Source organism: Anneissia japonica, unplaced genomic scaffold (genome assembly GCF_011630105.1).
Source record: "Anneissia japonica isolate Jap-2015-1 unplaced genomic scaffold, ASM1163010v1 scaffold287732_len518695_cov146, whole genome shotgun sequence".
Taxonomy (NCBI): domain Eukaryota; kingdom Metazoa; phylum Echinodermata; class Crinoidea; order Comatulida; family Comatulidae; genus Anneissia; species Anneissia japonica.
Window position 1 is genome coordinate 484,173 of NW_022755000.1, and position 27,376 is coordinate 511,548.

At 32.0% G+C, this 27,376-nt stretch overlaps 1 protein-coding gene across 1 annotated transcript in view; it reads left to right on the forward strand.

The window, feature by feature from the left end:
• Nucleotides 1-7,062: 7,062 nt before the first annotated feature.
• Nucleotides 7,063-27,376, forward strand: part of LOC117123308 — a 22,734-nt gene continuing 2,420 nt past the window's right edge. Inside the window, exons 1-2 of the mRNA XM_033269193.1 lie at nt 7,063-7,091; nt 26,717-26,787. Coding sequence (XP_033125084.1) covers nt 26,779-26,787 — 9 coding nt within the window. The 5' untranslated portion in view covers nt 7,063-7,091; nt 26,717-26,778. The remainder of the gene's footprint in view (nt 7,092-26,716; nt 26,788-27,376) is intronic.

Consider the following 27,376-nt stretch of genomic DNA (forward strand, 5'->3'; position numbering starts at 1 on the left):
GCATATATATATATATATATATATATACATACTGTATTTATTTATGTATTTATATATATATTAAATTATATATACTTTATTTATTCATATATTTACTTATATATTTTTATATTTATTTGTATATTTATATATTTATATATAAATATACAAATAAATATAAAAATATAAAAATAAATATATAAATATATAAAGTATATATAAATTAATATATATATATAAATATATAAATAAATACAGTATGTATATATATATATATATATATATCTGTATGTTTGTTTATGTTGTCATGGCAACATAATTTATCTTGCCAAGTCGACATAGTAAAGATGTTATGTTGTCATGGCGAGATAGATTATCTTGCCAAATCGACATAATACAAATTGTATGTCGTCTTGAAAAGATAGTTGACTTCGACATGTCGACATGATATGTATATTATGTCGACTTGACAACATAAATTATCTTGACAAGTCGTCAAGTCGAATGGCACTTAGTGCTTCCGTACGTTCAATTCAAAAAATTCAATTCAAAATAAATTTATTCCAAATCTTTTCAAAGCATAGATAAGCAGTACAGATATAAAAATGGAAATGAAAAGGGCAACCACAAACAAGCAGAGCATTACACTATTGGCGCCCAAAAAAAGTAATTAAGATACTATTTCAAATTGACAAAGTAAGTTAAGGTATACATTTTAATTAAAGCACTTTCATATCATAGATCAAGATAATAATAATAATAATAATAATAATAATAATAATAATAATAATAATAATAAGATTAATAGCAAAGAAAAAAAATTATAAGGATAACAAAAGAAAAATAAAAAAAATAAATAATAAAATAAAATAAAATAAAAATGAAAATAAATAATAATAATAATAATAATAAAAATATAAATAATATGTGGGTTTTAGATAGCATTTTAAACACTGTAAAATTATATAAATAATTAAATAGCAGCAATAAAGCAACATATAAATTGCACTTAAACATGATTGACTATTATTGACGAATTTCTTTACAAATAATACAATTGTTCCCGTCTTGGCAGTGGTACCGTTTCATCTTATTACTTTCATGATAAATATTATTCATTTTGTTCTTAAATAGTGAAATATTAGCACATGCTCTTACATTGCTTGATATGTTGTTTCACACCTTAGGCCCTATATACGAGATTCCTTGTCGGCCAACATTTGTGCGTTTTAAGTCCATAACAAGGTTTTGCTTATATCGTGTATTAATATTATGGTACGAGTCAAGTGTACGGAACAACAAATCAAAAGATTCTGCTAATAAACCCTTATCATATAAAAACATTAAGTTGGCTACATTTTTTCGTATAAATCAAATATGTTTAAAGTATTGGTTTTAACAAAAAGTTGAGCAGATGGGTGTAAATAATGTACATTACATATGATTCTAAGTGCTTTCTTCTGTAATTCATGGATTCTATTTCAGTTTGTCATGCTACCAGAACCCCATATCGTGATCCCATACGTTATAATAGGAAGGACAAGAGACTTATAAATAGTAAGCAGTATGTGATATGGTAGCAGATTTTAAGGAGATTTAATTTTGTCTACTCTCTGAATTATGTCCTGGTCAATGACGAGTTCGACATGCGCTGTGTTAATAATTGCATTTCTACCACTAAACACCATCAATTTAGTATTTTTGGTATTAACAGTAAGCTTGTTTGCTTTAAACCACATATTTAAGCGTTTTAACTCCTCATTCATTATATCGAATGCTTCATTTATGTTACTATGTTTTAAGAAAACATTGGTATCATCTGCAAACGTTATTAATTGAGTTTAGGTACATACTAAAGGCATATCATTGACAAATAGTGAAAATAACAATGGACCCAGGATAGATCCCTGGAGAACTCCATACTTTACCAACTTTCTATCAGACTATATATTATCTAAAGCTACAGATTGTTCTCTTCCATTTAAATAACTACAAAACCATTTAAGTACAAGACCTCTGATGCCACAATAAGGTAGTTTTTGTAGAAGAACTTTGTGATCTATCGAATCAAACACCTTAGATCGAGAAAGACTCCAACAACAAATAATTGGTTGTCAATTGCCGTTGTTATTTTCTCAATCGTCTGAATGAGGGCGTGATTTGTAGAGTGTCCTTCTCTAAAGCCGTATTGTGTTTCATTCAGGATTTTATACTTATTTAAAAAAGAAACCGTTTGGTCATAGACAATTCGTTCATACATTTTTGACATACATGACAATATAGAAATAGGCCTGTAATTACACATGCCATCCCTTGCTCCACTTTTGAAAATTGATATAGTTTTTGCAAGTTTAAGCTTCTCCGGGAAAAATTCCAGTGGTGAGTGATAAGTTAATCATATAAGTTCGAGGTATAGCTAATATATCTGAATTCATTAAAAAAAAATTTGCATCAATATCGTCAAGACCAGGCGATTTGTTTGATTTTAAATTTGATAGATATTTTTTAATATCATACTCAGTTTGAAGGAGTTAAAAACATGGAATTTTGAACACTATTTTTATTTATATAATCCATAGGATTTGTATCTTGGTATATTTTATTTGCTTTTTCGGCCATTTCTTCGCCTATGTTAATATAGTAGGAATTAAATGCTTCGGCCTTATCAGAGGGTGCTTCAAATGACTGAGAATTTAATTTCATTCGTTCTGGGAGGCTTGATGTTTTGTTTCTTCCCAAAATAGCATTAATAGCGTTCCATGTTTTTTTTTTATGTTCTTTTTCGTTTTTCCAAAAAAAACATGGAACGCTACGTTGGAGCTTCATTTTGACTATGGTGGTAATTACGGTACCTTCCGCATGATGTTTTTATCAGAAACTTTTAATTACACTTGGTCCATGGCATGAACACCTTTCCGTAATTTATCAAAGTAGTTCAGTAAGCTAATGATTTTAAAGGCACTGCTGCAAACTCCCTTACCGGTCATAATGCATTCATTTCAACAATTTCCATGCATTTTCTTGACATGAAATTATATTGTGGTCAAAAAGTGTGGGTACCATCCATCATAAAATGACCAATGATGACCAATGACCATGCAAGCCACCATTGCAAGTTTTCGATCAGATACACACTAGTGTTTCAAATTGATGAATGCGACAACTAAGCCACCATATTATTATCCCTAATTATTATTATTAGTAATAAAAATAATAATACTGTAAGCGTAATACAGTAATATAAATTACATATTTAGCACTATAATAATATCTAGGTTATTACTCCCTTGTAGGCGTATAGGAGACCAAAGCATCTGATAATTAATGAAACAAAAATATTTTAAATAAAATATAAATATATAAATAAATTTATAAACATATAAATATATAAATGAATATACAAATAAATATATATACAGTATAAATAAATATACAAATAAATATACATACAAATAAATATATAAATAAATATATAAATAAATGTATTAATATTTATATATATAAATATATATATACAAATATTTATATAAATATATAAATAAATATACTTTAAAATATGAACATATTAATATATAGAAATATATAAATATATATATATATATGAACATATTAAAATGTGTAACAAATAAAATATATATACATATATATATATATATAAATACACAAATAAATATACAAACAATATATAAAGCCATTAGCAGCATACTTCTTCATTTATTGACAGAACAAATTTAAAATTCTATATCATTCCAAAAATCACAAAATTTAATGAAAAGTTAACAAAAAATCCCAAGATTCCAAGGTGTCATTAAAATTCCCAAGATCTTGGGATAAATCCCAAGCAGTGGTCACAGCACAGTGACAACTACCAATAGACAATTCTCTAAAACAACGGACCCCTTTCAGGGACAGAACATAAATAAATATATAAACATATAAATATATATAAATATATATATAATTATATAAATAGTATAAACATTTATTATATAAATAAATATATAAATAAATACAGTATATATAAAATAATATATATGAATAAATATATAAATACAGTATATATAAAATAATATATATATATATATATATATAAGTATATAAATAAATACAGTATGTATATATAAATATAAATATATCTGTATGTATGTGTCTGCATATCTGTATTTTAACAACATCTATCAGCGCTGCATATTTTCGGATCGACGATTCGAAAAAGTACTAAGTACTAAGTAGTAAAAGTATGTACTGCGCATGAGTGGACTACACAGGCAAAGCTCCCGGTGTGTTATTCATTTGCCACAGAATAAAGGCTAGGCCTACGTGTTTGCAAAACTGGATAACTTGAAAAAAAAAAAAATTTAAAATGTATGAATCGCATGGCTCGCTGGCTCGTTGGCTCACATGGCTCGCTGGCTCACATGACTCGCGCATTCGCATGACACGCTGACTGGCACTTTGGCACTACTCGATTGCTTTTCTTTTATACACTCTAGAGGTACGGTAGGGCTTAGCATACTAAAAGAAAAAAAGAAACATTGGGGTTTCCCCAATAAGGAAAATGAATACATTATAGGCCCTTAATTATAAACACTTTTTCGTGATCTGTCATCTAGCGGTGCCCTAGCAGTTTACTGTAATAGGCTACAACTAATAGGCATAGACCTATCCTAGGTAGGTTCAGCACGTTTTGAAGTTGTATAAATCACGATCAGATCGACATTCCGCTGACGCGTTTAACATCTACCATGCACGAGCATGCAGTCAGCCATATGAAATGTTGAGGAGTCAACTTCCAAACGGAATAAACGGCTCGAACGACAAGATTCCAAACGGCATTTCCCAGACGCGTTTAGAGAGCTTGTCATACTGACAGTATATAACAATAGCAAACGTTTTTGACACGTTTCTGGTTGGGAATAATTTGTAGATCGCACCTTAGGCCTTTGTTGTTATTGGTCATGACATTTTACTTTAAAATTGCACTATTATGGATTCAGAGGAGATACTTTACATTGGTTCTCTAGTTATAAGCTCTAAAAAGCAATATGTCACTGTGAACTTGCGTAAATCACATCTCACAAGCATAACATGTGGTGTACCAAAAGGGTCAGATTTAGGCCCATTGCTGTTTCTAATCTATGTTAACAATATTCATTTGATTAGTACTTTGATGAACTTAAAACTGTCTTTTGCTGATAATACAACTGTTTTTTCTATTGGTTATTAATCTTAATAAGCTGAACCAACATAAATCATGAAATTGTAAAGGTATTTTGTTGCCTCAGCATTTTCAAACTATTGTTAAATATTACCAAAACGAACTATGTAATCTTCTGTCCAAATTAGAAGAAGTGTCCTAAAATTGTCAATTGTCTTAAAATCAATGGTAAAGCAATAGTTCAACGTAAAGAAAATAAATTCTTGGGTAAAACAAACAGCTTTTTTTTCTACAAATATTTTACTCGCTCTTCACAATACCTTAATTTTGCCTTACCTAAAACATGACAGCAGCATATGGGGCAGTGACTGTCCGTCTAACCGTGTTAAACTATATAACCTAAAAAAAAGTATTATTCATATTATTACATCATCACCATATAGGTGAAGTGCTGAGCCACTTTTTCATCGACATAATCTTTTGAATATTTATATATAAACATACCTATGAACTTTTACCACAGGTTTTTATTAATCTATTTCACTTTACAGGTAATGCTCCTAACTATCGGACAAGACAATGTAAGTCTTCGTATTCCCTTTGTCAAGCTTACTAAAAGTCTATTTTGAATTTGTGCCCATGGCCCACATATATTGAACGATATCGATAGTAAACTAAAACAAAATCAAATACCCTTATGACTCAGTTAAAGGCACAGCTGAGGCAAACCTAAACTTATAAACTGTGCCCTCACCATTGTATTCACTGCTTTGTCATTGGTGAAATAAATTTCACTGACTGACTGACTAACTGACTGACTTACTGACTGACTGCTGACTGACTGACTGATTGATTGATTGAGGCCGACTATTGTCTTTTTACGTAAAGAAATTTTATGACTTTGAATGGCCCAAATGTTTATTTAGACCAAAATATTAGATATTGGCAAACAGAGTAACGTTATTTTGACGGGCACATTATTATTTGTGTTCAGGCGACCTTCTTGTGGCCTCGGCTGACGGATGGTCCAACCCTGTCCGACAAGTTGAAAATGCCCTGCTTTCCCCAACCCCCGCTGGCGCCACCACTGTCTATTTCGTGAATATATATATACCGATACAGGTACCAGTTAGTTCATGAATATTTGCTTTTAAAATGATAATGCCCCGATCTATTAGTCTATCTACAAACCTAACTATTTGTAAGTTAGGACATGATTGTAGTTCAATAACATCATTAGTAGTGGAGTGATGGTTTGCACTACCGGACTTGCTCTCATACCGAATACTCAGTGCGTTCTCAAATACTGGCGAAAAAAATATTTTGGAATGTACTAGGTATTTGGTATATTAACACGTTAGGTAGGTCAGAGCATCACTCCTATGATATTTTCCTGACGCTAACTTACATTGTAATAACATTATCAGTATTACTTTAAGTATTACATTTATCACTGAGTTCTAACCATTGGAAGTCTATACGATAACTAAGAAAACACTGTATGCTAAGAATCATTCTATATTGCAAAAACAAATTTTGTGCCTATACGCTTTAGTAATAAATCTAAAGAACACATAGAACGTTTCTGGCCAGTTACGAATGACAATTCTCAAATTATTTCTGAAATACTGTAATTTCAATATCTTTGTTTAAAAATATTGAAAACGAAAACAAGAATACATAACTATTGATATAAAGAGAAAACAAAACTACTTACTGTGCTGTAAGAACTTTAACACTGATGCTTAATTACACAATACCAGTTATTATATATGTTTCCAAATTGTCAATCAATATAACCTTGATAACCAATGAAAACGAGTATACGTTATGCTCCTCCCAGTAAGTTGTGGTTGCACTAATTCGTCTTCAATATAAATATTATTTTGAGTGACAAACAGAACTATTTATTAGTTGGTACTCTGTGTGTCAGACTTGCAGCTCTTACAGCACAGTAAGTAAATTTGTTTTCTGGTGATATTTTTATGCAATATTGTGTTAAGTAATGTGTTTTGTGTATACCTTTAATATACAGTAATTATATCAGTGATGATATTCTATTCGTCATCGACACTACACAGAGACACAAACCTTAAATATCGCATTATTTTTTTTTTCATTTTTCCCCTTTGACACATTTGAATACGTACATCAATCTCTTATCTGTTCACCTTTAAGAATGGAACGACATTACTTAGTTAATTGGGCTAATTAGTCATAGCGCACAAATCGAGAAAAACGAATTTTGCGTTTTCTCAAACACACAAACTTTAAGTAGGTTCACAGAAGAAAAAATAATAATAATGATTAGCTGGGTTAAAAATTAACGTGCTTAACATACCTTTGCATAGCGATGCTTTTTTTTTTATCCGCTTCCCTATCGGATCACCTTTTGTTATTGTCAGGATCGTCTTTTTAGTGATCCGTTTCCCTCGGATCACCTCTTGTTATTGTCAGAGATCATCTTTTCGGTAATCCGCTAGGGTTTCCGAATCCGAACAATTGGGTCGGCCTGGAATAGTCACGGTAAGGTTTTCGTCGCATTTTGACCCTCGAGAAGTGTGCGCGGTGCGGATTGAACAATTTTTAAATGCTGTAAATGTCCTAATGTATATGCTTCAGTTTTTTTTTTAAAGAATTCGGAGCATTTTAAAATATTTACTCATGCCTACGCGCACGTCATGACGCACGTGCGCAAGGTAATGTCACAAAATGTTGACTCCTGATATGAGATAAAAGCATCAACACTCATTGACAAACGCCTGTTGGTGACAGATTTTACTATCATTCATAGTATTTATGATACATAAGAATTCAGTTTTTTTGAATTCAAATGGCAATATGATGACGTCACATTTCATATCTACAACTCATGTTCTTTCAGAATATGTAATAGAAATTAGGGGTCACCTTTCATTCTTAGGAGCTATAACTGATTAAAAATAGGCACAATTTTAAGCATATATAATTGTTGACGCACGCGTACGCGCACGTTAGGACTCGCGAACGAAAAATTAAGGTACCTGACTTTAAACATTGGCCTGAAGTTTATGCTCACTAAATATGATCCAAAAACGTGGACTGGTTAAGATGATTATGGGGTCATCAAAGTTTTGAGGAAAGAAAGATGAAGGGGGAGGGGTGGTAAAAAACCCTTTATTTTGGCCGTCATGACGTCATCAAATGTCAAATGTAAATAAAAGTCACATATATGAAAGAGAATTGTCGCATCTATGATATTATGTAAAGTTGGGAGACGATCGATCAAGGATAAGCGAGATACGCTTAATTGCGTATTTTTTTTAAATGACGTCATAGATAAAATTAAGTTTTTTTAATTCAAATGCCAATATGATGACGTCACAATGTCCGATCAGCCATTATGATCTATAAAATCATATTTACAACTCATGTGCTTTCAGAATATGATGCCAGGAACCAAAAAAATTCCTAATTTCTAGCTTCCCTATGTGCTGCGCGCATAAAAATGTGAGCGCGTAGTGAACATTTTCAACAAAAATTGAAATGCTCAAAATGGCATGAAACGTGCTCTAGTTTAGTCAAAACGTGATTTTGAGTATTTTAAAATTTTGATGTACATTCAACCTTGACCTGAAGTTTATGCCATTTGAATATGATTGAGTAATGACAGTTGGTTAGGATGATAAGATAAATATTGTAAAAACGCAAAATTGTGCGTAGATGACGTCACGCATGACTGAGCACGTTGACAACCTTATTGTGACTATTCCAGGCCAAGCCAAATGTTCGTTTAAGCGAGCATGTTCGTATCTCGTGGCGATTTTGAGATATCGTGCGGACAAGAAATGGGGAGAAATGTAGAATTTAAGAAAAAAAAAAAGATCTCTGACAATAACAAGAGGTGATCCGCTCGTGAAACGGTCACCAAAAACGATTAAGAAGATCCTGACAATAACAAGAGGCGCTCCGCTGGTGAAGCGGATCACCAAAAAGAAGATAAAGATGATGATGATCCTGACAATAACAAGAGGTGATCCGCACTAGATGCGGATCACCAACTAGATTTAAACTCGTCACTGAGGACGAGTTAGGGTATCCGTCGCACTTTGACCCTCGAGCGGTGCTGATTAAATATTTTTTAATTGCTGAAAATGGCCTTAAGTATACGCTAATTCAATTTTTTTTAAAGAATTTGTAGCATTTTAAAAGGTTTACTCATGCGTACGTGCACGTCATGACGCACTTGCACATGGTAACGTCAGAAAATGTTGACTCTTGATATGAGATATATGTATCAACTTTCATTGACAAGCGCCCGTTGGTGAGGGACTTATCATTCATAATACTTACCATACATAAAACTTCAGTTTTTTTTTAAATTTAGACGGCAGTAAGATGACGTCATAATGTCCGATCAGCCATAATGATCTATCCAATCATATCTACAACTCCTGTGCTTTCAGAATATGTAATAAAACTTGTGGGTCACCTATGTGACCTAAGGAGCTATAACTGATTAAAATTATTCATGTTTTTAAGCATATATACATTTTGACGAACGCGTACGCGCACGTTTTGACGCGCACACAAAAAAATTAAGGTACATAACATTAAATATTGACTTGAAGTTTATGCCCACTAAATATAATTCAGAAATGACGGCTGGTTAAGATGATTAAGGGGTCATCAAATATTTAAGGAAAGAAAGGTGAGAGGGTCAGCAAAACATTTATTTTGACCATGATGACGTCATTAAAATGTAAAACATTATAAACATATATGAAAGAGAATTGTCTCATAAAACATACTCAAAGTTGGGAGACGATAGATCAAGAATAAGCGAGATACGCTCAAATGCGTATTTTCAAAAATGACGTAAGGAGAAATTTAGAGTTAAAAAAAAAAGATCTTTGATAATAACAATAGGTGATCCGCTCGTAAAACGGATCACCAAAAAGGGGCCTTTTTAAGAATTTTAGATATTATTACAGTGAAGATTAGATGGGCAGAGACCTAATTCAACAAGGGATCCATTGAGCAATGGTATTTTATATGAGTAAGGCCTAATTCAATATGCAGGTATTAGAATCACAACATTAGCCTTCATTCTGTCTGTTGCCGGTACTAACATCAGGTTTGTTTTATAATTGTCGTGAACTGCATAAATATATTTTTAAGTAAACATAAAAGAAGGTGATTTACTTATGTTATGAAACTTGTTTATTTGTTTTGTATATGTTGTTTCTTATGTTAGGCATGAATAAAAGGAACAATTAAAAAATATATGGCGTATGTCTTATTGCATGACCAACATTTGTTGTACTGTACCTATTGTAAGTGTATCGAATAAATAATTATATGAAATGAATAAATGCATGAAATGACGGATGATCACATATGATGGATGTATCATTCACGTTAAGCGATGCACTGAATCACCGCTGATCACTGAGGCTGGCAAAGACTTGAAAACAGGGCATGCGCAAAAATACCGTTTATAAAGATGATTATGAAGAATTTATGAGATTTTACCAAACTATCTTACGTTACGCAAATTCGAAGGCTATCCAACTGATATAGTTCATATGAAGGTGAAGTTCGTGTCGAATTATCGACCTGTGAAATTTTCCGACAGAGGGCGGCAGACTGTATTCCGAAGCAATTAGACTGATATAGTTCATATGAAGGGAAAATTTGTGTGACATTACCGACCAACAGGCGTTTTTAAATGACTGACGACATTCAATTTCGTGTGCCATTACCGTCCGCGCACGTGTCGTTTCATGCGCGTGCGTGTGCGTTAAAATCTGAGAATTCAGAATATCACATTTCAAATAATTTAAAGCACGTTTCAGGTCATTTTCAGCATTCCAAAACTTTCTATAATTTACCCCCGGCCCGTTGTCACCCAGCCTTTTGCCACCCTAGGCCCGTTGCAACCCAGCCTTTCGCCACCCTAGGCCCGTTGCCACCCATGCCCGTTGCCACCCGGCCTTTTGCCACCTTTGGGAATGTCGAATAGTTATTTTATTTTGGTGGGGTTTTTTTTACACAGATATGTACTAGTAAGCCTACGTACTGTAGCAGAATTTTTTCCTTGATTAAATTTAATTGCCAGTTTAATATTCAATTATTAGTTTACTGTATTATATTTCAATCGTCCATGCGCCTTCTTACCACCAGTAGAAAATTGCAGAAATAAACATTGTTATAATAATCCGCATAAAGAGAGAAATACTGTAGTGTCTAGTTTATTTTTATATTTTACTTTTAAGTATATTCTTATTCTAAAATAGAAAGAAATAGCCTGTGCTTTTACAATTAAAAAACAGCACATTTATGATAATTATAGTTATTTATATAGTATAACCAGAAGCCTATATTATGTGTGTATAATGAACTTTATGAAATTTATTTGGTATTTCTCTCTTTATGCGGACAATTTTTTATTGAAATAACCGTCAATGGTAAACTTTGGATACAGCTCTTCTTGTAAGCGGTAAACTACAAAGGATATTATTATTATTATTATTATTATTATTATTATTATTATTATTACTAAACGATCAAGCAAAGATGAATTTGAGAATTGTTATTATTATTATTATTATTATTATTATTATTATTATTATTTTATTATATTATTATTTTATTATATTATTATTTTATTATATTATTATTTTTATTATATTATTATTATTATTATAATTATTATTATTTTATTATATTATTATTATTATATTATTATTATATTATTATTATATTATTATTATTATTATGATTATTATTATTATTATTAGGAAATACTTATTAATGTATTTGTTTACGATATGTTATAAGTAGGCCTATATAATTAATCATTGTAATAATTGAAATTGTGCGATGGTACGATTTTACACTGTATATCGAATGCCATCAATAAGGACAAATTGTCTGAAGGCCTCACAGTTCTTGGATAAGTTTAATAATTTCCTTGGTGATTAAGATTATTGTTTTAGGGAATTTTAACACCCATATTGATATACCAGAGAAATGGGACTCGAAACGTCTCTTAGGAAATATTCACGAGTGTGGCATGCTGCAACTTGTTCAAGAACCAACGCATAAGGATGGGCATACTCTAGAACTTTTGATTTCAAGGCCTGAAGAGAATTTGGTAACTGATTATGATGCACTAATCACAGATCACCGAGTTGTACATGCTTATATTGATCTTAAAAGACCCGCACAAGTAAAAATGATATCCAAGGTAAGGAGCTTTCGTAGCCTAAATAAACTTGAATATTCCGAAGACCTTAAAGATGCGCTTGCTACATTCTAATTTGATGGCGATGTCGACGATCAAGTTAATTTTCTTCAATGATACAGTATCTACTATTCTGGACAATCAGCTCTCGTTATAACTCATAGTTTTAAAGCTGAGCCTGCATGGTACAAGGATAAGGTCCACCTAGCAAAACGCAGACGGCGTAAGATGGAACGGCTAAATTGATTGAAGCCTAATTCACAATCGACAACTGTACCTAAATGAGCTTAAGCATTTTAAGAAACTTGCTGAAAGAGAAAAGGCGATTGTTTACAGAAATAAACTTGCTTCAGCTGACGCAAAGATTATGAATAAAACACTTCATACTTTATTGAACAAAAACGTCCCGCAGCTTCCAAATACATATTCGTGTAGAACTCTATGTGGACGATTCAGTCATTTCGTTTCAGGCAAACCTGCGAAGTCTCGCGCACTTGATCCCGCACATACCTGCTTCATTAAAGAGAATATCGACGTAGTTCTACCTGTAATATCTGCAATTAATAACACATCTCTGGCCACAGGATCTTTTCCAAATGTACTGAAGGATGCTATCTGGACACCCATTTTGAGGAAGGTATCCCTTGAGAAAGAAAATGTACAAAACTATCGTCCAGTGTCAAACATTGCCTCATTATCAAAAGTAATTGAAAAAGTTGTTTTAAGGAGTATCTTCTCATATTGATATTCTTATATTAAATTGTAAAGACCTGGCCACAGCACTGAGACAGCCTTACTGAGAGTCAAGAGTGACATTATTCATGCAATTGACAATCGACTAGCTGTCTTGCTGGTGTTGCTAGATCTTTCAGCAGCATTTGATACTATGGATCACTCTATGTTGGTTGATAGGCTGTATAATTTGTTCGGATTTCAGGGAAAGGTCCTAGATTGGTTTAAGTTCTACCTTCAAGGGAGACGTAGTAAAATCAAAATTATTAATACATTTTCTGATTGTATTGATCTTGAATTTGGTGCACCTCAAGGATCCTATGTTGGTCCAAAATTATTCTCATTTTTCACTATGCCTATTTGTGATATTATTAGTAGACACGGTGTCAAATACCGTGTATATGTTGACTACACCCAACTGTTTTAATACAAGAAGCCCACATGAGCCCAAGAGATCTATTTGCATTCTCACTATTGTATACTTAAAAATAAAGAAAAGATGACACAAAACATGCTATGCTTAAATGAAGATAAAACAGAATTTCATATTGCAAATTGGTAACTCCAACATTAAACAGTCACAGTCTATTAGAAACCTCGTGGTCATCTTTGATGGGGAGTGTACAATGACTGATCAAATTTTATCTATATGTAAATCACTTAATTATAACCTCAGAAATATCTTCCAAATCAGAAATTACTTAGATGAATCTGTTTGCCATAATGCCGTTCGCTGTTTGATACTGTCCCGTCTCGATTACTGTAATAATCTACTTCATGGTTCATTTGATAAAGAAATAAAACGTCTACAGCTTATTTAGAACAGGGTGGCAACACTTATATTCCGAGCGAGGAAATTTGACCATGTCACAAACTTTACTCACGCGGCTTCATTGGTTACCTTTTCATAAACGCATCATTTTCAAGATTCTAACTATGACTTATAAGTGCCTACATAATATTGCTTAATCTTACCTTCAGGAACTAATAACTTTATTTACTCATTTTCGTGCTGGCCTTCGTTCTGAACTTGATCCTTTTATACCGACTTCCCGCAAACTATGGTCTGCGGCCCAAATTTCGGCTACGAAAAATTTTTGGAGGGCCGCTAAGCCGTCTGGAAATTGAAAAAAAAAACAAAGAGACGTTTCATCATGGACAAACTTTGTAATAAAGCCGCTTCATTGTTACAGCGAATGCGGCGCTTGCACACGCTGCTAAAGTGCCAGATGATGCGTGCTTTTTGAGTTATAAGCGGTTTTATAAACCACAAAGAGACTTATTAAACCGTTTGCACTGACCATTTCTAGCAGGGTAATAGCTAGTAATACGAGACTTATTAATGCCATACAATTTACAAATTTCACGAATGACAGTATTTTCGAAAGACTTCCCTTGATCCTAATGCAACCGACACCATAGTGTACAAACCAGGAATCTCTTAACACATTAGCAACTGTTACTGCAGATTGATTTCTACAAGGAACAGCTAAGGAAAATTTGCTGAAAACATCAGTCATAACCAACACATCTTCAAATCCTGCTTTGCCTCGATTCAACTTCATAAAGTCTAACGCTACAATTTCCAGAGGACGGAACGCTAACACATGTCTGAGTGGTGGTTTCGGCGAAGTCGAAGGTAGTTTACTGAGCACAACGACCACAACGAGAAATGTAAAGCCTTACCACACCAGTCATTCCTGACCAATAACATTGAACGTAACTTTTGTGGAACCAACAACTGTCTAACATCAGAAATAGGATCCTTTACTTGCCGATACAGCACCGGTGATTCATTGCATGACAATGGAACAGCCGTATTAAAATGCTTTAAAGAAACAAAAATATTTGATTCTTCCTCATCCACCTTCAACACAACTTCAGCTCTACCGGTGGATTCATCTTATCCTCACCAACAACCTATAAGTATTGGATAAGAAATAGAATTTTTAGAGTATGCAATATCTGAAACGAGGAGGAAACTGCCCAACATTTCATGTCCTAGTATTTTAATCGGAACCTCCACATAACCTTCAATTGGAACTTCAACTCCATAAACCCCAGTTATGTTTGTAAACAACTTGTTTACACTCTTTAACTCACCAAGCTCAGATTTTAAAACTTTATGGTATATTGAGGAAGAAATAATAGAGGCTTCTGCCCCCGTGTCAAGAACACATCCCAATTCTACACAACCAAACTTGACAAAAGTACATGAACTTTTGGTAACTAAACGATCAAGCAAAGATGAATTTGAGAATTGTTTATTAGTAGTAAATTATTGATCAGGATTATCAATTTAAACAACTGGAACATTAACAGATTCTCTGACCAACTTCTGACTTTTTTTACCACCCCACCATTGGTTCTATCTGGACAATTTAAAGCATAGTCACCCACACCTTGGCAATTCCAACAACGACCATGGGGAACTTTACACGCATCCCTACTATGACCCGCCTTGCCACAATTATAACAACGACGAGGCCCACTCCTGTTAGTAAAACTATTGTTGCGAGAAAACTTTCCCAAAGATTGTTGAAGTTCGCCCAATTTTTTCTTAAAATTTTTCAATTCTTCTTTAACTTCAGAAGTTTCAGACTGAGAATTTCCCGAAAAGACAACACCATGGACTTTAGGTCTGTTACTTTTGAGAATGCCAACGTTGGTGGCGTCCACGTAACATGTCCGTTTAGAATCGCTCTCAAACTGGAGTAATTTCAAGGCAATAAATTCATTTATTCGTACAAATTCACCGATCGTTTTTGAAATTTGTGACCTCTAGGACCCAGTTATCTATTACTTTTTGCTGGTTTTTTAGTAACTATGCCTGAAACGGACTCTTTAAGAAAGCTCAGATCTAGGCCTGACAAGAAAGTGCTCGTCGCGGATCAACAACAACTTACCGCTACGACTGGAGTTAGTGGTGGTGTGGCGCAGTTAAAAAAGAGCCCCGAAGCGCAAGGTCTATGCTCAGACATAGCTAAATTTTGTCAACAGGCGACCAGCACTGAACAAGCTGATAATATCAAGTTGCTTCAAAAACTGGATGATTTATTCAATGGCCAGAAAGAAATACTCTCATCTATTCAACATATTAATAGTAACATGGAGAAATTGACAAGTAGAGTAGCGGAGGCCGAGGAAATGATTCAGGATAATAAGAACGATATCGACGATCTAAAAGCAAACATTGCTATTGTTGAAGATCGTGTTGATAAATTTAAGGATATGGATTCAAAACAACCTATCGACTCTATGAAACCTCTAGAGCAAAAAATTGACGATCTTGAGAATAGATCTAAGAGAAACAATCTTATTATCTACAATGTCTCTGAGTCAACAAACCGGCAATGGATATTGTAGCAGACATATTTAACTCGCATATGAAAATCCCAGTGAAGATCGAAATTGAGCGTGCACACCGTGCAGCATTTGCCAGTAAACCAACCAGCAGTCGACCAATTTACTGTAAAGTCCTCCGCTATCAAGACAAAATACATATCCTTCGTCAGGCTGCAAAAAATTTGAAAGATCATCCATATCATGGGAAACAAATCTTTATCGGTGACGATGTACCGGCAAAAGTCAGAAATGAACGCAGGGCACTGAGGGAAAACCACTTGCAGAAGCTAAGATATCTGGATACCGTGGAATTCGCATACGTACCGCACAGCGTTCCGGCAGTGATCCGATACAAATGTACAGATGGAACATTTAAGACCTTTCGTATTGAGTAAAGTCTGAAATACGCCTTACAAAGTTATATAATATAATACGTCTTACAAAGTTACATACTGCATGTACCTCATAGATAGTACATTGTACATATGGAACTAATAAGACCTTACTTATTGAGTAAAGTTTGAAAATATGCCTTGCAATGTTATTTCCAGAGAAAAAATAAAAAGAAAGTAGTATATTTTATTTAGAAATTACTGCATATAAGAAGTAAATACTTAAATTTTATTTTTACTGGCCTTAAACTATAATAATGAATTATGTTTATATCCGTAATGCAATTAGTTATTTTTATTTTATCTATGTTGCAAACATGTTATTGTTAATGTTTTGGAGGTGTTATAAATATCTTGTTCTCACTGGCAGAGTCTGGTTTACTCAGTTAAGAAATATAACTTTATTAATTTTTTTCTTATTAAATCATTTTCATGAACTGTTTTATATGTACCAAAGTAGTAAAGCATGATGTTATAATCTGTATTAATTGTAATAATATTTTTCATATTCACTGTTGCAATGACTTCAATTGGATATGCTTTGACTGTACAGGTACTTTATTCCCGTTTAATATGATTTTAGATAATAATGAATTTCAATATGAACTTTCGTATTTTTTCCATGACCATAAGGTTAATTTTATTAGGTTACAATCTCTGATTTTAGATCCTTTTGATATTTCGTTAAATAATACATTTAACAATAATTCCTTGCATATAGAAAATAATGATGAATGTAATTATGATTTTATTGATAATTTTAATACAAAATATTCCAATTTATCTTCATCTTTTAGTATTTTTAACATGAATTGTCGTAGTCTTATTAAACATTTCAATGATATAACTGATTTTTTAAGTGCTTTGAATCACAAATTTTCTGCTATTTGTTTGACTGAAACCTTTTTTAATAATAACAAAACTGAGTTTTCCTTTTATAATATTCCGGGATATTCTCTCTTGCATTCATCAAGATCTAACAGGACAGGAGGTGGTGTTGCCATATACCTAGACCAGAGCCTTCAATGCATACTGTGCACTGACCTCTCTACTATTATTTCTCCAACTGCTGAATCTATTTTCATTGAAATTACAGCTGAGCATAAGAACATTATTTTAGGTGTAGTATATCGTTTACCTGAATTATTTTTAGTTACTTTCAATAACAACATATCTCTTCTCTTAGACAAAATTAATAATGATAATAAAATAACTTATATTGCGGGTGACTTCAACATTGATTTACTTAAGTGTAGTACTCACAAACAATCTTCTGAGTTTTTAAGTAATATGTTTAAATTTAATTTTTATCCTTTTACTCATAGACCCACCCGAATTACGTCTAAAACTGCCACCCTTATTGACAATATTTTTAGTAATAACATACAAGACAAAATTTCTCCTGGCATTTTATATTCTGATATATCTGATCATTTTCCTGTTTATTCTATTGTTTATTCCAATATTTCTCATTCTTTATTTAATAACGATCTTACGTATATTTCAGAAAAATTAATGATTATACTATTTCCTCTCTTGCTAATAATCTTCATTGTACTGTTTGGTCTGATGTTTACAACAGTAAAAACTCCAACGATGCTTACAATGTATTTTCTACCAAATTCTTCAAAATATATGACAAAAATTAGATGCAAGAAAAACATACGCAAGAAAAAGAAACCATGGATAACTACTGGAATTATAAAATCTATTGACATGAGGAATAAACTTTATAAAAAATACCTTAAATCAAAAAACAATCGGACAAAAATAAGTATGTAAACTATAGAAATAAATTGACCAGCCTATTAAAACTTTCTCGTAAAAAGCATTACAATGATAAATTCAATTCATATAAAGATAATATTTTTAAAACATGGCAAACTATTAATTCTGTTTTAGGACGTAACAAACATAAACGTTTTCCATCGCCATAAAGGATGTAGAATTACAGATTCACTTAGTATTGCTAATAATTTAAATGATTATTTTGTAAACATCGGACCAAACCTTGCAGAGACTATTAAGAATCCCATTAATCAACATTTTTCTTCATATCTTAATGCACCTCTTAAAAACTACAGAAAATGAAATTATTGATATTGTTGTAGGCTTAAAAGAAAATAAGGCCCCAGGCTTTGATGAAATATCCAATAAAGTTATTAAATCTATCTTTAATCTAATTTCCAAACCTTTATGTCATATTTTTAACTTATGTTTTGCAGAAGCAATTTTTCCTGACAATCTCAAAATTGCCAAGGTGGTTCCTATCTTCAAAAAAGGCGACCCTCATTCATTTAATAATTACAGGCCTATTTCATTATTACCTTGTTTTTTTAAAAATTCTTGAACGTCTAATTTATAATAAACTTTTTGACTATTTATCCAAATTTGAAATTTTACACAATCGTCAGTATGGTTTTAGAAAATTTTATTCTTCAGATTTTGCCTTGATTGATATATATGATCAAATTACCAAAGCTATTAACAATAATAATTTTACAGTTGGTATTTTTCTTGATTTGTGCAAGGCCTTTGATACAATTGATCATACAATTCTTTTAAATAAACTTGAACGATATGGTATCAGAGGCCTTGCTCTGCGCTTATTTAGGAGCTACCTTGGCAATAGGCAACAATTTACTTCATTTAATTCCTACAATTCGCTTACATCTAAAATTGTTTGTGGTGTTCCGCAAGGATCTATTCTCGGCCCTTTATTATTTCTAATTTATGTAAATGATTTTCCTAATTGTTCATCTTTCTTAAAATTTGTTCTCTTTGCTGATGATACTAATATTTTTTACTCACACAAAAATATTAACAATCTTTTTGAAATTATTAATAACGAATTAAATAGGGTTTGCTATTGGTTTAAGTTAAATAAACTTTCTTTAAACGTATCTAAAACCAATTTCATTCTTTTTAATTATACAATTTCTTCTTATAAAAATTGATCACAATATTATAAAAATTGATCACAATATTATTAATCAAGTTAAAAAAATAAAATTTCTTGGAGCAACCTTAGACTCAAAACTATCTTGGCAGCCCCATCTTAATAAAATTTCTAATATTGTCTCTCGAAACATCGGTATTATGAATAAATTAAAAAATTATTTTCCTCAAAATGTTCTTTTAACCTTAAATAATACATTAGTTTTGCCATATATTAGTTACTGTAATATTTCATGGGCTACTACAATTGACAAATTGTTATGCTTATGCCCCTGGACAGGTCCTGAAACAACAAATATTGATAACATTTTTAAATTGCAAAAACATGCTCTCAGGATCTGTGCAGGGTCATCACGCTTATCACAAACTAAACTTATATTTTATAAATTTAATGTCCTTAACGTTTTTGACCTAAACAAGCTACAAACTCTTACTTTTATGTATCGTTTTAAGAACAACATATTACCTAAACATATTTCTTCCTTATTTCCAATACAACAGTCCACTATTCATAATTATATAACTAGGTTCGCAAAAACAAATGTCTTATCTGAAAAATATATATCTTCTCTTAGAAAGAAATCTATTTTTTACAATGGGCCCAAACTTTAGAATTCCTTAGATATTTCCTTTTAAAACTTTACCTAATATTTATTCCTTTAAATCTAACTTGAAAAAATATCTGGTCTCGGCATATGGCAAATAAACCTTCTGTTCATGTTTATGCATTATTATTCTTATTATTATTATTATTCTTATTATTATTATTATTATTATTATTATTATTATTATTAATAATATTAATAATATTATTAATATTAATAATAATATTAATATTAATAATAATAATAATAATAATTATTATTATTATTATTATTATTGTGACTTACGACGTTTGAAGCAGTTTCTAACGAAAATACTGGGTTTTTTTTTCTATCTCACAAAAATAGTTAAATATAATCTAATAACAAAGCCAACCATTACACTGCAAAAAAAAATCCTTTGAAAATATCGAGGGATCCATTATAGTAGTTATTTTATAAATCTTCATTCATTGTTATTAATTAGCGAACACAAATGTGTATACGTATGTTTCTTTCTCAATATTTAATACTCTTTGCCTGTTAGTAATTTTGATTTTGGTGACACACTGCTCCCACATGAATAAAGAGACTGATCAAAATTATACTGTATCAAATATTTTATGGAGCAGTGTGTCTTAAAAATTAAATTTCTTGTTAAACCAGACTGCCTGTTATTATTTAAAATATGTAATCATCTGTACTCATTAAGTTCAATTTTATTTATTCAATTTTAACTGGTGGCCATAACTTAAAGTTTGTATAAACTTATTTTGGCCTCCATCCACACACCTATTTATTTAATATCTAATTTACAGTATATATGTATGTGTGTGTGTGTGTATATATGTGTATATTATGCTGTACAGTTATGCATATGTATATGCATATGTATATATATATATATATATATATATATTTTTTTTTTTCTTATCTACTTTTGTAATGTTAGTTAAGTTTGAATACATTGTACTATTTATATTGTGTGTGGAGAAACCAATAAAAACAGACAAACAAAAACAAACAAACTTTTAGGTGTTTCACCCTTAAACAGCTCAAGAACCTCCTCCCTCATTTCAATAAACAGTTTATCCCTATAAGCCAATTCAATTCGACGTAACTATCGCTTAACCAGCAGATCTCGAACCCCTTCCACCAATCTTTGTTTTAAAGTAGAATCTTGGGAGGTATTTTAAAGCTTTCTGCTCCCCTGGCATAGAAGCTTCAATTATTCGGGAGTAAAGTTTCATCAACGCCAAGCTATACAATGGTTTCATGATCTAACTGTTGTCTAGAGTAAAACAAGGTATTCAAAACAGATACAGATTCATCAGGAAAAAATGTAGTTTTCAAAATCTCAATCGCTTTCTTCACATCTTTTCTAATATCTAATACAGAAATTTGATAATGCACTTCATCTTTAGCAGATCCCCCCAAATGACTAACCAAGGCATCAAGGCATCCATCCAACTGATAATGCGCACAGTAAGTCTCAAAATCTCCAAGCCATTCACGCAATGTAATATCTCCAGGGGCTTTAGGGTGACCTTTAAATTTAGAAATTTTAATAGGAGGTGGGACTTTTTGAACATTCACACCTTTTACCACATCAGTCAACGCAGCAAGCATGCCAACAAAACTTTCAGTTTCGGCGCTAGCAAGTTTCTGAGGTTTAGCCACATCGCAATGACGCAAAAGGACCTATACATGCAATTATGATTACAAACAGTTAAATAAGATATAGAAAAACCGTACCGTCAGAATTACACAATTAATAATTAACTTCATGCATTAAACAATTATCTCATGGCCGGCGGAACCGGGGGCCGGGGGCCCGGGCCCCCACTTTTTGGCAAGAAATATATAATGCCTGGAGATTTTTGTATGATAGGAAATGCAAGAAAAGAAGGAGGGAAGAAAGAGGAGAAGGATGGGAAAGAGAATGTTTATCCAGTACCCGACCGAGTTACCCTTTCTCGCAATTCACATTGGCGGATCTGGGGGAGGGGTGTCATGGGTCCTGCCTTCTCCCTTGGGCAACAAAAAAATAAAGGGGGAAAAAGAAAAGAATTCTAGACCTACCTTTTCAGGACCCGTGAGCCGATTTTTTTTTTTTTTTTTTTTTTTTTGTTGCTATTAGAATTTTTTTTTTTTTTTTTTTTTGTTACAATAAGAAAATTAGAATTTTGAAGAACATAAAAGTCATTAAAACACACTTCATCTAGGAATCAAAATTTTCCCGGCGGAGAACCCCCGGACCACTCTTTCTTTTTGGGATTTATCGATTGATGGAAAAAAGAATACGCATGCAACTACTCATTTATTTATGTATGTATACACACATAAAATAAAAATGAGAACAATTTACCTGACCGTTTTCAAGAGGGAAAAACCTTGAAAAAGTCATTGAAAGAAATTTCAGAAGTCAGGAAAGCTCATTTCCCGACATCTAGAAATCGAAATTTTTCCGGGGGAACCCGGACCCCCTCTATCTTTGGAGTTCATTGATTAATTGAATCATTTTCAAGAGGGGGAGAACCTTGAATTTTGAAGAATTTAAAAGTCATTAAAAGACACCCCAGAAGTCGAGAAAGCTCATTTCCCGCCACCTAGGAATCAAATTTTCCCAGGGAAGAACCAAAGGATCCCTTTTTGGGGATTTATCGATTCATGGAAAAAAATATCGTATGCAACTACTCAATTTGTTTGTGTATGCATACACACATAAGACCTATCTACTGTAATAACAATGATACAATTTTACCTGACCATTTTCTGAGAGGGAAAACCTTGAATTTTAAAGAACTTAAAAGTAATTAAAAGACACCTCAGAATTCGGGAAAGCTCATTTCACGCCTTCTAGGAATCAAAATTTTCCCGGGAGAGGACCCCCGGACCCCCCTTTCTTTTTCGGATTTATCGATTCACGGAAAAAAATTCGTATGCAACTACTCATTTATTTTTTGTGTATGTATACACACATAAGGCTTATCTACTGTAATTACAATAGAAAAAAATACCTGACCGTTTTCAAGGAGGGGAAAAACTTGAATTTTGAAGAACTTAAATTAAAGACGCTAAAAGATACTTCAGAAGTCGGGAAAGCTGATTGCCCACCATTTAGAAATCAATATTTTCCCGAGAAGAACCTGAAACGTTTCCTCTTTGGTTTCATTGATTCATTATAATAATTTTCAAGAGGGGAAAACTTTGAATTTTGAGGAACTTATAAGTAATTAAAAGACACCTCAGAAGTCGGGAAAACTCATTTCCCCCTTTTTAGGAATTAAAATTTTCCCGGGAAGAACCCTCGGACCCCCTTACTTTTTGGGATTTATGGAAAATTCGTATGCAACTACTCATTTTTTTTTTATGTATGTATACACACATAAGGCCTATTTACTGTAATAAAAATTGGAAAAAATTACCCGACCGTTTTCGAGAGGGGATAACCTTGAATTTTTTTTAATGTATGTATGCACTCATAACAGGCCTTTTTACTGTAATAACAATGGGAAAATTACCTGACAGTTTTCAAGAGGGGAAAACCTTGAATTTAGAAGAACTTAAATGTAATTAAAAGATACCTCAGAAGTCGGGAAAGCTCATTTCCTGCCTTCAAACCCCCTTTCTTTTTGGGATTTATGAAAAAAAGAATAGGTATGCAACTACTCATTTTTTTAATGTGTGTATACACACATAACAGGCCCATTTACTGTAATGAGAAAGTTCACCTTACCGTTTTCAAGAGGGGGAAAACCTTGAATTTTGAAGAACAAAGTCATTAGACACCTACAGTAAGAAATCAAAATATCCCAGGGGGAGGAATGTTGACTCCCCACCTAGATTTGATTCAAGATCTGCATGATTCATCTTCCTATTCATAAGTGGGCCCCCTCACTATGAAAAACGTTCCGCCGGCCCTGTATCAATAATTAACATTATGCATTGAACAATTATCAATTTCAATCATTACAGTAACATCAATGCAACATTTCAGAGCTCACTAATATTAAACAAGCCTCCATTCATAATAAAGTGATTATACAATAAACATTATAACATTATTATCCAAATGGAAATGCTATTAAGTTCAACATAATAAGAATTCACATTATCTTCACTATTCATTCAGCAATATAAAAAATTATTAATTAAATGTAAAGTTTTTATCATCTCCAACTCAAGGGTTGATAATATCGCTTAAGTCTTGTACTGTCGGTATAGCTTCCACAAATAGATGCACGATGCCTCTTGTACTCTGCTCGCAGCGCCAAGTTTGTCGTGGTTCGACTTTAGATAGATATTGAAAGGGGAGGTACAATCTTCCTTGAGTAGTTTAGACTCAGTTCTGTATATAACATTCAACGTTTTATTTGTACATAGACCAAATCGAACTATACGAAACAAAACCCTGCAAAATAATACATTTCAAGCAAGAATTATATTATGCGTTATAATTACATAGTAGGCTTATATCAAGTATAACAACATTAGGCAAGTTATATAATTTAACAATCTGATATAACCTGGCAATACACCAAAATCAGAAACAATTTAATGATTAAATAGCATAGCCTAAATGGTGTAATAACTTGTATTTATCTCAAGCTAGAGTCTATTTAATGCACCAGTCTGCAAATTACGACTATTGGACGTTCCAACAACACTTCTTAAAATACAGACTATTGGACACTCCAACAAACTTCTGTTAACTACAGACAAATAATGGCCACCAAAACGTCTGTAACTTCAAACTATTATTGGCCACCAAAACTTCCATAACTTCAGACTATTACTGGCCACCAAGCTAACGGTATATTAATCACTAAACAAGAATATAACGATCATGAGTAATAAAAATCTCTCTCCTTTAGCGGAATGTAGAATAACATTAATAATACTAACAACTCATGTAAATGTACAGCACAATAATATTAACAATGCATTCAACAAAGTCATGGACTTCAGAACTGCATATTGCCAAAATAACGAACTGCATACTGTGCAGGGTTTGCAACGCAACAAACGAAAACACATCGCAAGAGCCCACAAAAGCATATATACCGCGGAACAGCTGTGTATTTGCATGAATATGCTGATCGGCTGTGTATTTGCATGAATATGCTGAACGGCTGTGTATTTCCATGAGTGAATATGCACAAGATGAATATGCAGCTCAATCCCCATCGCACGAACAAATCACATTATTATTATTATTATTATTATTATTATTATTATTATTATTATTATTATTATTATTATTATTATTATTATTATTGTTATTGTTATTATTATAATTATTATTATTATATTATTATTATTATTATTATTATTATTATATTTTTTTTTTCATTTGTGTTCCACGTGTGTTCCGACAGAATATGTAAAAAATGAAACAGCTTCAATAGTAGACTTTAAGAACACTGATTTATTAGCAACTCGAATATTTCTGCCACTCGTGTGGCCTTCATCAGCGAGAATAATGGAAAACATCATGAATCATTATTATATAGGCTGTCTTATCAAAAATAAAGGTGACAGAGAGCAAATAAGAGATACTGTAAAATGATTGTCCTATTTATCTATGCATACTGAGTATCTACAATAATTAAGAGCCAAGGGTGTTAATTGCAGAGACCTGTCAAATAAACTGATGAAGGCCACAGGAGTGGCAGAAATATCCGAGTTTCTAATAAATCAGTGTTCTTAAAGTCTACTATTGAAGCTGTTTCATTTTTTCTATATATTATATATATATATTTGACTATTACATATATTTTTTTTTCATTACATTTAATTTTTAACATAAATGTTCTATTCCAAGCACTATTATTACTACATTACATTATTATTATTATTATTATTATTATTATTATTATTATTATTATCAATATTATTAATATTATTGTTGTTATTATTATTATTAATTTTTATTAATTATATATATATATTTTAATAATTAATTTTATCAATATTATTATTATTCATTATTATTATTATTATTATTATTATTATTATTATTATTAATGTATTTGTATATATATTTATGTATACAAAAATGGAGGTAATAAAGTATTTTCTACACTATAATACCACCATGATATAATTATTAAATTATTATAATAATGTGGATAATAATGTGGATGGGCCCAATGTCTAAGCCTTTTGCTGAAACATAAGAGCAGTTTAAAATTGGGACGGGGACACAAAGCATTGGCTACAAACAATTAGGATCCAATGTCAACAGTAACAACAATTCCTAATAACAATTTTTAAATAATATTTTACAATATCTGTGATGCTTACTTAATAATAATAATTATGTTATACATTATTTTAGGTCAAGTAGTACATGTTTGTATTCTCTGTATTTTGGGCATTGTGGAACGCCAGCTACTGAATATGGCAGAGGTAATGTTTGTTTATACAGTAATACAAAATACAATAGACCTACACTTATAGTATTAGAAAAGAAGGCAGCAGGCTTATTCTCCTATTGTCACGCTTAAGTTCCCTGTTAAATTTACATGGAATTTTTTCTAAGGACTCTCTCCAATACGAGACCACTTTGTGTACCTGAAATTTGGGAACCTCTAGATAGTGACCACGGGTTAAGCAGTCTCCAAACAGCATAATTAGAGGGTAACTGAACCTAAGACCGAAGCTAAAAGTGGTTTTAAAAGACAACATGGGAGAATCGTTTTTTACCTAATTGGAAAAGTTTAGTGATCCAGTGGCTAAAACTAAAATTTCTTTTTAAAAACTAGCTTTAAAAAAGGTATTAAACATAATATACAATAATAGTGCTGGCCCCATACCGGGTTAAAAAAGATGGATGATATTTCAATGTACAGGCTTAAAATGAAGCGGTTTATTGTCGTGAGCATTTTGACACGTTTTAAACAAAATCGGTTGACATTGGGACAGTGCGGGCCAAAGAATAAAATATGCAGTTTCAAAAATTACCCTTCGGTGTTTAAGCTATATAAAAAAAGTCATT